Source organism: Cimex lectularius, unplaced genomic scaffold (genome assembly GCF_000648675.2).
Source record: "Cimex lectularius strain Harlan isolate CLEC.00 unplaced genomic scaffold, Clec_2.1 scaffold402, whole genome shotgun sequence".
Taxonomy (NCBI): domain Eukaryota; kingdom Metazoa; phylum Arthropoda; class Insecta; order Hemiptera; family Cimicidae; genus Cimex; species Cimex lectularius.
In genome coordinates, this window is record NW_019392971.1 from 111,450 (window position 1) to 125,817 (window position 14,368).

Genomic DNA, 14,368 nt, shown 5'->3' on the forward strand with positions numbered 1-14,368 from the left:
TGCCTCGACGTTATTCTTACATTCACTAGTTTTCGTGGTCCGCTTGACCAATTAATATTTTTCAATTAAATAAGGTTTTTAGTTGAGATAAAAAAAGTCAGTGTCACGAGCGGGATTCGAACCCACGACCTTCGGCTTGATACTCCGTTACCCTACCACTTGAGCTATCGTGACCTCGATCCACTCCATTTCATTCGTCGCCGAGAATCAAACAGATTACACGACATTTGAAAAATGGCAAAAAGGAGGAAAAATTCAAAAGGTGGGGTTGAGATGGAAAGTTAGTTAGTGGATCGAAGTCACGATAGCTCAAGTGGTAGAGCAGCGACGTATTTAACCGAAGATCGTTGGTTCGAATACCGCTCGTGACACTGACTTTTTTATCTCAACTAACAACCATAATTAATTGTTAAACAGTTTGTTAAGTTTAATTATATTTATTGTTATATAATATTGTTGTTAATTAATTAAATTATTAAGGAGGCTAATCGATGGATAAGCATCTCCTAATATGTTTCCTGTTTAAAATTATATGTGATGATTAGCGACCGTTAATCGATAATTATTCAGAAATCGTCAGATGCGGCCTGGTGTGATGTAGGTTTCAGAAAAACATTTTCTTTACAGTGCCAACGTTTCGATCTTTATTGAGATCATCTTCAGGGCTCAAAGTGTTTGTCTTCTGTGTTTGTGAAGACAAACACTTTGTGCCCTGAAGATGATCTCAACAAAGATCGAAACGTTGGCACGATAAAGAACATGTTTTTCTGAAACCTACATCACACCAGACCGCATCTCAAGATTTCTGAATAATTTAAAATTATATGTTGTTTGTGTTAGCATAACTGTAATGTACTAATGTATAATAAAGTTTTCTAAAATTAACAAAAAATATAATACAATATATATTGTATTGCTCTAATTAGTCAATTTACGTTATGCATGCGTTTTTAAAACAAGTTTAATACCTGAGGTTCTGCGAAGAAAATATTTTTCCCAATCGTTACAGTTACTATTTTCAATCCTTTTATTTGAAAAATTAAAAATATTTTTTTCAAACCTAAGAAGTAAAAAGTCTCTCCGATAGTCACAAATCTCTCCCCTACTCAATAGAACTTTTATTTAAAGTTTTACAACACCACTTCCGACCCTTTAATTGTCCCGCCGAGTCAACAACGTTTATCTAGAAGCACTTTGCCTGTAAACACAGTGATTAATAGGCCGGTCCAGACACCGGTGGCATATTATATTTGTTTAATTAGTTTCTGTTAATTATTTACAATTGTTTTTAATTCTTTTGCAAAGACGGCTGAGAAGAAAAATTAGTGTCACGAGCGGAATTCGAACCCAGGTCCCTCGGCTTATATATTTTATGTGGTGTTTAGTGACAATTAGTTAATTGATGATTATTTAGGGCAGCACTTCAGGGCTCAATGATGATCTCAATAAAGATCGAAACGTTGGGTCGATAAGAAAATATTTTTCTGAAACCTACATCACCAGACCCCATCTCACGATCTCCAAAAAATTATATATTATGTTTGAACCAAACTACTCAACAAAATTAATCTGTCGTTTCAAAAAAAAAAAAAAAAATCCATAGATACTAAATCAAAACAACTTTGTCAAAACCTTGCAATTTTTGCAAAATACCGTCTGAAATATAACAAACATTAATCATTACTTAATTGTAAGAGGATGACTGGGCCAAGCTTGTATTTCCATAGAAATGGATTTTGTTCTGCTTGATCGAACAAGGTTTTTGATTAATGAAACAGTACGTATGAACACGATCTCGGTTACCTTTCGGCCACCAGTTTGGGCCGACGCCAACTGAATGTAATTTCCAGCCACTCGTAAGGTGATTTTTCAAAAGATATTTAACAAACAGTCGCTACTATACAAGTAGATATTTTATTAAACCGTTTCGATTTATGTTTTACAAATATTTCACTGGCAAATTTTTAACAGTAAAAAACAAGTACGTTGAATAAATCAATAAGTTTACATTTCTTTCTATTAATAAAAAGTTCTTTTTCAAATATTTACATTATTTTTTATTATAACAGTTTTGTAACATATAATTCTATTATAAAAGGCAAATGTTAAATAATTTGATACTTAGTTATTTCAATCGTAAAACATGCCCTTTTGAGAAATAATCTCATTAAATACACTTAAAGTTACTGTTTAAACATAAAAATTTAATTTTCTTTTTAAAAATAAAATGATTTTTATTTATTAAACGAATGCAAAATGTTTCAATGTGAATAACTTCTGCGGACTTAAAACATACTACTTCAGTGCCATAAATAGATCTTTATACCTTCAGGTATGTGGTATGTGTTATTTATTGTTACGAGAATATTTATTAACATGGATGGAGGGGATTTAGTGTGAGCCCTTAAAAGGACATGAGGATCTTTAACGTCCGTACCTAAACTTTCGGCCCTACCGGACGTTTAGATTGTCAAGATGAGAGATGACGCACCTCCTCTCGGATGGGTGTTACAGCCGCAAGTTTTGGTTTAGAAGAGAGGGACCTCACTCTCCGCTTGTCCAGTCCGACTGGATGGGGCTGCATTAAGCACCGTACCCGCAAAGGGTAACCTCAGTTGGCTGAAATGCATCAGCCTGGGTCGTCCCGCCAGGTCCCTAGAAGGTGAATCTATCTCCCAGAGTATCGGGGCTCCTCCAGCGTAAGAAGTTCCGGATCCGGTCCTGAAGCGGTTTTGTTTAAAGTGAAGGAAGCTCTCGGAAGGAAATCGCGAACGGCACCCCCGAGCAACAGGTTCACACTAAGTTCTCGCCAGGAGCATCTTCACTAAGCCACTACGAGTCCATTCCCATGTAGCAGGGTTGGACTTGGAACATGTTCTGCTAACCCGTAGTTCAGATAGTTATGCACCCTCCCCCGTCTATTCAGACAGGATCTGATACCCTAACCCTCGTGTGCCTCTAATAAAGCACCCGCCGTCCGCTACCGACACGAGTACAGATCGTGCTTTAGAGAGGTTGCCACGCCCTCTGGGCTACACCATTATTTTGTGCCCGGACACCTCCCTCGTAACCAAGGGTTGGGAGGGGTCACAGGATAGAATGAAGGAACCTGGATTGAGAGAGGGACGTGGAAGAGGACACAAGGTGCACCTTTTCAGCCCCGAGCCTTAACCACATTGTACCACCCGTCGTCGTTGTGGTACCACATTGAGTGGGCCACAACTCCCAGGGTGGACTGACAGGGCACTGCCACTTAAGAGGCCACATGCACCGGATAGGAGTAAGACAGAAGAACAACTATGCAAGTACTGCCAGGAAGAGGAGGAGACCGGAGAACACATTTTATGTTTCTGTAAATGTCTATGTAGGTGCAGGTTCTTGCTACTAGGACGAGAAAAACCACAAGCAAGATCCTACACTAAGGAGCCGAGGGCAAAGCTGTGGAGGCTGGTTAATAACCTGAAGCTGGCCAGTGAGTTAATAACAGGGGAGCACAATCGATCTATTCAGGTCGAGGCGCAGTAGGCCTTGTGGCCGCCTCTTTTATCCCTGTCACTATCTCACTAAGATGTTAGAGAGCAAAAATTTGTATAAATCAGGCTCCTGATTTATACAAATCTTTACCTCGTCTGCCTTTAATAAAGCACCCGCCGTCCGCTGCCAACCCGTAGGCCGACACGAATCCAGCTTGTACTTTAGAGTGCCACGCTCTGACTGGAGAAAGAGGAAAATAAATTAGTAGTTTAAAAGAGAAACACATGAAAAGGACAGATAAGAAGAGAAGCCTCTCGATGACCAATGTAGTTTGCCGGGCTGAATGTCGAATTGGTGATTAGAAGTAATATCGGAAAAAATTTCATTATAAAGGAGGAACAACAGTCGTTTTTCGAGAAACCTCCAGATTATAGGTAAAAGACTGATCTGCAAGAACAAGGAAGGTAAGTGGGCTTGTTTAGTTTAGGATTAAAATTTATTGAAGAGAAGGGAAGTGTGTATGTCATATTAATTGTTTTATAATAAAAGGGTTGTTATTTTTCAATTATTTTCTTTATTTGTAGTGCAAATCTGAATTGATTTTATAAAAAGGACAAAATTTGCGGAGGCAAGATCATCCATATTAATAAGACGATTTTGATAAAGCGCTGAATAGAATGGTGCAATCAAAAGAACAATTGAAAACTTATTAAGCAAATTAAACGTTGTCTTGAATTTGGTTGTTTATTGCTCGAGATTATTAAACAGATAAAATATTTTTTAGCATGTCACGTTGTAAATATTTGCATTGTCAATGGCGTACTTAAAAGAGAAGATATTTTAAAGTTTTCGTTTTTCCACAAGCGAAAAACCTATATTGTACTATATTGTTTTCTTATGTAGATTTAATTTGGCTAAGTTCACTCTACTTCCACATTATTTTTTTGTCCAGTAAAGGAAAACGTCCAAGTTTCTTATCAATATTCATCGTTTTTGCCCTCTCAATATTTTTCCCACATAGGGGAATATATATCAAAAGGAAAAGAGCTCATGTCCTGTCGCCCAATGAACTGTAACCGAGGAAAGACTATAAAGACAACTGGAAATGATTTATAAAGGAAAGGTTTTCCGTCAACGGGGAACAATGGTTGAGAGCGGTTCTATCTGCATGTAGGTTGGCCATAAAGCAATAAACTTCAACAAGAAGATGTTTCAAACACACACAATATAACATTCGAGGAGGTAGAAAGAAAATTTTATTAGTTTTTCTTAACTGTTTATTTGTTTATTTTTATAGAAAACCGGAAAAACGACAAATCAAGTTGATCCACTTTTTCTAATAATTCTACTTTTAACGATTCATTGTTTAGATTCTATATTGATTTTTATTTTAAAAACCTTAGAACACCAGCCACTCGAAAAGGCAAAAGTTTTAAATAAAAGAAAACAAAAAATGTAATATTTTTGTATTTATTATATTTTCTATCAATTTGGAAATCTATGAACGCATGCCAAGACGAAAAGTCATTCAGCTTTCGTAGTGAAAATCAAATTAAAACATTACAATTTACTAAGTTACTAAAAGTGTAAAATGTCATAATTATTTAGAGAAAAAATATCTTTAACGTAATAAATATCCAACAACTTGCAAATCACACAGAAAGAAGTTGAAAAATGTCGACAAAATTTCGTTATTCTGAAACACGTTGTACTTTTTCTCTAATTGCATTAGCATGTCTTAGAGCATGGGACGAGCTTTTATTTAAACTCTATTTTTATGGCTAGTATAAAAACTGCGGGTTCTAGCACTATTGATCATGAATATATATTTTTTTAAACTCCATTCTTCAGAAAATGCAGCAAAAATGTCTAGATATTACATATCATAAAAAGAAAATTGAAAATTAAATTCAAGAATAAAATTGGAAGAACATTGTTCTCGAGCCTAAATCCAGTGACCCAAAGGATAAGAGATCTAACCTATGCATACACTGTTAAAGAGAAAAATACTTGGCCAAGACAAGCTATATTTAACAGACGGAAAAAAGCAATCGCAAAGACAAAGTTATATATATATATATATATATATATATATATATATATATATATATATATATATATATATATAGAGAGAGAGAGAGAGAGAGAATGTGTGTATGAATGTGAGAATGTCATTTATTAGCGCGAATGGAGGGCTTACCCATCATAATTACGCGATCAATACCGAGTATTCTGGGGTAGTAAGTATGAATTGTGATCTCTGCAGGTAATTTATTTGCGTGAATGGAGGGGCTTATTCTCATTACCCCGAGGAACCGAGAAATGTTGAGTACGCTGGGGTAGTGTAAACGAAAGTGGGAATGTAATTTATTTGTATGAATGGAGTGTCTCGTCCCCAATTACCCCGAGGAATATCGAGGTAGTGTGAATGACTTCTCGTGTATGAATGTAATTTATTAGCAGGAATGTGGAGCTTATCTCTCCTCAATTACCCCGACGACTATCGAGGTAGTGTGAATGACTTCTCGAGGATGAATGTAATTTATTAGGAGGAATATCGAGGTAGTGTGAGTGACGTCTGGTGTATGAATGTAATTTATTAGCAGGAATGTGGAGCTTATCCCCAATCACTCCGAGGAATATCGAGCAATGTGTAAAGTGAATGCTAACCAGAGTATTATGTTTTATTTATTGTTTTTGTTATTTTGTTCACAATTGACGAATATAAATAAAATATAAACAATTTTAAGTTCAATTATAAATTATTATCGTATTACGAAAATAGAGCCTTGATGGAGGATTGATATATATATACATATCAATGCCGAAAGCTTGGCAGTAGTGCAAAACTTTTGGACCACATCCCTGATGCCAAAACAATCGCATTAAAAAGAAATCCATAATATAAAAAAACCTAGATTAGCCAAACGGGCTTAGACCTTATAATGTACAGAGTGTCTAAGAAGAAAAATTGCTTTTTCATTTAAGTTTCAGTTTGGATATTTTAATAACACTCTGAAGAGATCGCTGCAAAATTATTCAAAAAAACAGTAGAAAATATATTTTAGATCACTGATATGTTATTCTGTAAATGCAACATAAATGCCCAACAATACGCCGATTGACAAACGATAATTCTCAATGCCGTTAATTATGTTGAATATACATTTACAAAAGAAACACAAAGTTTTAAGAATTTTTGTCAAGTCAGTTCAAGCTCAACTTTTCAAAAGTTGTTTCAAAAGCTTATAAAACGTTCGAACAATCTACGTTATAATTGATGTTTTATGCACCAAGTAATCGTAGCATAGCTTTTAAAAGAATTACAACTACGCAAAGATTTTTCAATAAATGTTAAATAGCGTGCAGTACAATATAAATTATCAATATAAATGTTTCCGTAAATATAATACAAATATGGTCTGGGTTCATTGAAAAGGCAGAACTAGTCGCAAATTCGAAATATAAGCATAAATATCTCCAGAAATCTTAATCAGGAGCTGTCATGCTAAATTGATACGCGTTCTTCATACCAGTTTTAAGCATGATTAAAGATTTTGAGAACTAGTTCGCGTTATACAGACTAGGAGGCGATTATATCTCTACACCACACTCATTTGTTCCCTTTCTTTCTTTCGTTAAAGATAAATTTGTAAATTTACGATAAGTTTTCAGGAGGATGATCAAAATTTATCATATTTTCCGTAAGTCTGAGTCAGACGTGTTTGGCCCAGTGCCATCTTCAGTGGGTTATACATTCGTTTGTCAGAAATTCACCTAATGAATAACAAGTTTAAAAATATCTCGCTTAAACGACGTTTTTTAATTACTGTCCACCTGGAAGAATTATACACGAATTTTATTTTGTAGCATAAAGTTCAAATTATTTGAGGTTGAAAATTATTTAAAAAATATGCTTTTAAAATTTTGTCGAATTACGCCGTGTTGGTTGCTATACAGGGTGTCCATTTTAGACGTCTCGGCTGAATTTCTCTTGAACCAATAAAGCTATAGAAAATACGTGTTCGATATTCTTAGTCTAGTTTCAAATTGTTGTTGTGACAAAGGTTTATCCTGCTAAACTGGAATTGATAATGTTTAGCAGGAGAAGAACATTAGGTAATTTTAAAAACCCTAAATGTCAGGGCACAGAATTAAAGTTAGTGGATTCAATCAAATTCCTTGGTGTGAAGCTTGACAGGAAACTTGATTGGAAATCATATCAATAACATATACAGAAAAGTCACTATATCAGTGGTACAATGTAGGAGAAGTGTCGGTAAAACATGGGGCATCAAACCATGGGTAGCCAAATGGCTATATACTGCAATTATTTTACCTAGATTATAGTTCGCAGCTTTAGTATGGTGGAGGTCTAGAAAATAAAAGGAACAGTAAGAAATTAAGGTCATTTCAAAGACTTGGTTGTTTGATGATGACAGGAGCATTTTCAACTACACCCACCAAGCACTTGAAATCATAACCAGTACTACACCTCTTCACATTGAGGTCAAGATGAGAGCACTAATCAGCTGCTACAGATTAATTAGCGAAGGCAGCTGGAATCATAAGTGCAATAACATAGGTCACTCGAAAATCTCACAAAGTGCAATAACATAGGTCACTCGAAAATCTCACAACTATTGAGTAGACTAACGGCCAAATATTAAGCGTTAGTGATAAAAAGGTTAAAACCCCTTCGGAGGAAAAGCACTTTCACTCCTTGTGATTATAATTATGAATGACCATCGTAACATATACTGCTATACAGATGGTTCATTTATCCAAGGTAAAGGGAGTGGTGCAGGAATCTACATACCAAAATTAGGAATCAGCATCTCCTCCCCTCTTGGCAATAACACCTCCGTTTTTCAGGCGGAAATCTGGGCCATCAATGTGTGTTGTAGAACACTTATGGAAAATAAAATTAAGGGAAAAGATATTAGAAGTTTTTCTGACAGTCAGGCTAGTCTTAGGTCACTACAAAAAGATTTGTCTACCTCACGACTGGTGGAGGAAATCTTATCTTATCAATAGGATCTCTTCCAGGTTTGACAAGAAAGTAACCCTTATTTGGATACCAACACATAAAGAACACCATGGTAATGAAAAGGCTGATAACCAGGCCAAAGAAGGCTCTAATACTGCGTTTGTCGAGCCACAACCAGTATTACCACACTCTATGAGCACAGCGAAAAAGAGAATCAACACTGGGGCATGAAACAATTCCTTAAGGGGTGGAATTTATCTACCGGACACCGGCAATCGAAAGAGTTTGTTAAGGCGATCAAACCACCAGAATCGAAATTGCCATTCTCTATTTCAAGGAAGGGAATTAGGAGGCTGATAGGTGTTCTGACGGGCCACTGCCCACTGAGAAGACATCTCTCCGTGATGGGTATTCTACCAGATCCTTTTTGCTGTTTTTGCGAGATAAAAGAAGAAACGGCACGGCACTACCTCTCAGAGTGTGACAGGTGTGCTAGGTCTAGATTTGAAATCTTTGAAGGAGAGAACATCACCAAATCACTCCCCGAGATTAAATGGTCCAAAATCTTGAGGTTTGTGAACAGGTCCAAGAGATTTATGCAGGATTCATGAGCCGACCAAGTCTCGGACCTTTTAGGGATGAGGTACGAGTCTACCCATGCATTTACCCCTCGGGTCTTGGTCGCCCACCCTACATAACAGTCTAGTTTCAAATTTTACCTTAGTGGTGAAAAATTATGCAGGGTAACTCAAGCCCGGTTCGACATCAAAATTTTAATTACGACTCAATTTTAAAATGGTTCAAAAATGGCTAAACGTTTGTCGTCAAGATGTACAGGGTCGTATTTGAAATTTTGATGTTGAACTGGGCCTGAGGTACCCTGTATGATTTGTCTACAAAAAAGGTAAAAATTTGAAAATAGACTTAAAAATATTAAACATGTATTTTTTTATAACGTTATTGGTTCAAGAGAATTCCAGCCGGGCCACCCTGTATAATATATTTCTATAAGAAAATACACAAAATAACAAAATTATTTGTTGGCAGTAGATTCGTTTTTTTAATTAAATTAATAGTCCGATTAATGTTTGATGCAGTTATAAAATGCACTTGACAATTTCTTTAAAACGAATTATCAACTATAAAATTCGGTCCATTAGATTTTGAGAAAAATTATGTTAGAGCTTGCACTAGGAATGTCAGTTAGTCAGGTCGCCGAAATTTTCAGTCAAAAAATTAATTTGCACCGATTTCTGCGCAAGTCGTTATCGAAGGGTTTTATCACAAATCATGAAGCGCCAACACAAGCCACAGAACTTTAAACAGTAAGGGTTGCAGCATCAAACATTCACGTTACATCTGTGGCACAAAGAAAACGCGGCTCGAGTGGAAAGAAAGGTGGAAACAAATTTAAAACGGTTCTCAAACCGAAAAATTCATCTCCACAATAGAAATCGAGGATAACCCATCATTGGTCCACCGTTACAAGTTGATGCTCAGCGGATGCAACCTGTAACTGCTTAGAAGGACAGTCTTGGAACCTCATCTTGCTTGATTTCCCAAATCTGGATGTGATATAGGCAAAAGTGAAACAGGCAGTTCTCAGGCAAGGTGGCATTACAAAACTTAAAAAAACGTGCATGCATTTGTAATTAATATTTTTTTGAAATTGTAAAACTGTTACTTGTTAATTAATAACTGCTAAAAAAGCAGCCTTAGGAGAAGTATGGTTGGAAGACATATATATGCTGACAGAGCTGCAGTTTGTTTTGAAAGAAATGGTTGGACATGGTGACAAGTTCAATGAGTGAACATCATCCGAACAAAAGACAAAATTGTTTGTATGCACTGCATAAAAACGTAGAGTATGAGCCGTAAAGTTCAAATACCAAATAATATTGTTAGCAGTTTAAAATAAACGAGTTGAACAAGTGCAGAACCACTGGTATACCTGACATATGTACTGACAGAGCATACAATGTGAAAACTTAATCTTAACACGTACCACTCGCAAATGAAAGCATTATGTGCTTGCTGGACAAAATTAACATATAAAATCGTTGTTAGAAGTAAATCGTAGTTACCTGTGAGAGTAGGATGGCGTGGTCCGAATTTGTCCTGGATGTGAGTCGGAAGGATCCCCGCTCCCAGTTGGAGCCCGTGGGAGAGGAGGTGGACGGTGACGGAAGAGGCGAGGACAAGCCACCCCCAGCCGCCCTCTGGGTAGTAGTGCTGCCTGAGGGTGATGAGCTGCCTCAGTTCAGCCACAGCCACAAGGCCTTCGCCCTTGCCCTGTCCGGCCAGAGCCTTCTCTCCACCGGCTCCTCCTTCGCTGAAGCTTCCCACCCCAGAGTCACAGCCCAGGTAGTGAGGGAGAGACCGAGATCGGTACAGCCCCGGTACAACCACACCGCTAAACAAAATTCAAACCATTTACATTTTAGCATTATGTATCTGTACATGTTTTTTTATCATTAAAACCCTAACTTTCCAGATATACATAACCATTAAAGTACAACCTTAAAATTTACTAATGTTTCAGTTTGCTCGTCTCAGACAAACACACTAGGGTTTGATTACCTGGTTGGCCGGTGAGACTAAACTTAAGTAATTAAGGTTTTTAGTTGAAATAAGAAAGGCAGTGTCTCGAGCGGGATTCGAACCCACGATCTTCGGCTAAATACGGCGCTACTCTACCAATCGGACGCTATCGTGACCTCGATCCACTCGGACACCAACTTCCCATCTCAACCCCACCTTTTGAATTTTCTCACAGTTTTAGTGAAGGTATACTTCATTTTTACTTATTAAATTCACCGGTTTTCGTGGTCCGTTTGACCAATTAATATCTTTCAATTAATTAAGGTTTTTAGTTGAGATAAAAAAGTTAGTGTGGAAAATGGCAAAAAGTTGGGAAAATTCAAAAGGTGGGGTTGAGATGGGAAGCTAGTCCGAGTGGATCGAGGTCACGGTAGCTCGAGTGGTAGAGCAGCGGCGTATCTAGCCGTAGATCGTGGTTCGAATCCCGCTCGTGACACTGACTTTTTATCTCAACTAAAAACCTTAATTAATTGAAAGATATTACTGGCTCAAGCGGACCACGAAAACTAGTGAACTAAACTTAAGGTTCATCACTATCTAAATAGTATGTAAAAATTCAATAAAACCTATTTCTGTACATTTGGCCTTCCCTCTGCAGACTTCAGTCTAAACTGTAAGCTTTGGAGGAATAATTCTCGTTTGAAGGTTTTTTTTATACATCTACTTTGAACAAACTCAAAAACTACTGAAACTACGTTTTCAAACAGTTACGTGAACACAATAACTAATAATTTATACTAAGTCCTAATAAAATTGTGTAATTTGGTTAATGAAATACAATAATACTGATTTAAAATCTAGAAATTGATTAGCCGAAAACAAAAGAAATAGTGCTGTCAGCTTTTACAAAATATTACTAGATGTTTTCCGGAAAAAACATGATCAAATTTCTGCAACGAAAGAAACTTAGATTATTAATTTATTATTTTCTATTGGCATGCCATTCATTCAAGTAGAGGTGGAAAACTCGGCATTCCTCCATAATATACATTATCGTATAACTGTTCTAATTAAAAACCGATGGGATTTCACCATCGTGCTTCTCATAAAGAACCACTCCCTTACGCCAATAAATACACTAAATCTCAGGGAAAAAATACAAAACTGAATATAGATGAACATATTCATCAAGCACTATATAGAATAAAACAGTCCTGTTTCTTCGAAAAATCAGATTAGGGGACTGTTTTTACGCAGCGCAGCGATATACGGCTTTGGTGAAATTCACGTTTTGCTTAAATTATTTCACACAAAAATTCTCACATCTACACGGAAAACACACACTTTGAGTGAGTACAATTACTTTCATTAAACCTAAAATTTCTATGTTGTGTGCATCATTGTATAAACTCATAATCATATCTTATATGCATTTGTATAATTTAAACAATGTTTATAAATTCCAGGTCCTGAAAATGATGTCAATAAAGATCGAAACTTTGACACTAAAAAGAAAATGTTTTTCTAAACCTACATCACACAGACTGCATCTCACAAGCTCTAAATAATCATTATCCGAAGATTTGAACAAAAGCTACAAAAAAAATGAAACGATTAAACATCCATCTCATTCGACGACAATGACAACATCAATCTCATTCTCATTTTTCAGAACAAGCTGTTTTTGAGTAATGAGCTTAAAATAGCATCCATGAGCTAAGATCGATATTAGGGTTGGTATTAGATAACCACGTTTTTGGAAGACTGTCAAGAAAAACGAGCATTTTCGGAAAATAAGTGTTTTTACGCAGCGACACACTGTTTAAGTAAATCTAAGCCATACGCCAATCGCTGTCGAGCTCTAAGATAATTCTCATGTCAGCTATTCCTACTCTCTTGTATTTACGTGCCAGACATAAACGTGTACTATAAATACATATAGGTGAGCTTTGGCCCAAAAGTAAGTTTTCGTGTGCCAACCTCGCAAGGACTTCTGGTCTTCCGGGCTCTTGATAGTGAGGGCTTCTCTGACGATCCGACACACAGATGTTTACATTTATTTATAATCGTGTTTTTAATTTCATTTTTAGCATCATAAGACCAAATCGCGGTGGTCTCGTCAGCAGGTTGGGACGACCTGGATATTTGACGGAATTTGGAAAACATAATATTTCATTTATTTTGGATTTATATGAACTCAAATCCGCATATGTGTATATATATATACATAAGTGCAGAGTTGCGCTTATTCGCTTCTCGCAGTCCACCAGGAATTCCAGTTTTTTGCAATTTACTATAAGTTGCCAGTAGTTCTCACCCACCCCGGGTGTTGGAAGTCCCCGAGCATCTTAACCGTCCAACCACCGGGGTTGGGCTCCGGTTGGTGTCAAAATCTAGGTCAATTCAGCGCCCAACGCATGCAGTTCCAAACCCATTGATACTCACGTTTATTCTTAAATACGTTCTCTCCTATTTACATACCATTCATTCAATTAGGGTGGTGGATTACTCGATATTCCTCCATCACCATTAATATTGAAAACCCCATCGAGCCTCAATTAGGTTATTTATGTAATAGGAAAGGGTGATGGAGGAATATCGAGTATTCCACTACTCTAACTTAGCGAATAGTGTGTAAAGTTCTCAATACCTCTCATACTGCACATTTACGCTAATAAATACATTCACTCTCAGAACAACCTAGGTTCACACGACTATACGCGACAAAATAATCATTTACTTTATAACTAACTAAATTGAGAGTCAATCGGTTATTTTGCCAACGGCCTTTTCACATTCACATTCATGCTAATAAATACATTTTTTCTCCACACTTACTAGCGATACAATACTTTATATAATAAAACAACTTGGGTTTTCTCCAAGAATCGGTACAGGAGATCCACATAAGCGTTACCGCGTTCAAGCACCATTCTTAAATCCGGTGGCATTCCTACACAGTTTCGATATGGAGCCAAGGAATTGCACCCTTCAATTAGGTGGGATTTATCGAGTGAACTTTTTCTGCATACCGGACACATAAGCGGGATTTGGCCCGAAAGTAAGACCTGTGTGTCAACCTCGCATGGCCGATCCTTATTCGGGTGAGGATGACCCTTCTTCTACGAGTCAGATCGTCCGAGGGCCACCCATCGACAGTGCTCTTGGTACGTGAGAGCATGTATTTCTTTTGTGTTGATATTTTGTGTGTTTTCGGATGCATATATAATATGTTTTGTATTTTTATTACTTTGTTCACTGTTGCTTATTTTTCCGTCTTTTCATTTTATTGTGGGTTTTCTAATGTATTATTAAGTAAAGTAATTCTTCTCACACAGGAGGGTTTTATGTTCAACTACCTCG

General features: G+C 36.8%; 1 protein-coding gene across 1 annotated transcript in view; it reads right to left on the reverse strand.

Moving 5' to 3' along the window:
* LOC106662696 overlaps positions 1-14,368 on the reverse strand; it is a 147,138-nt gene that overhangs the window by 80,687 nt on the left and 52,083 nt on the right. Inside the window, exon 2 of the mRNA XM_024229533.1 lies at positions 10,470-10,877. Coding sequence (XP_024085301.1) covers positions 10,470-10,877 — 408 coding nt within the window. The remainder of the gene's footprint in view (positions 1-10,469; positions 10,878-14,368) is intronic.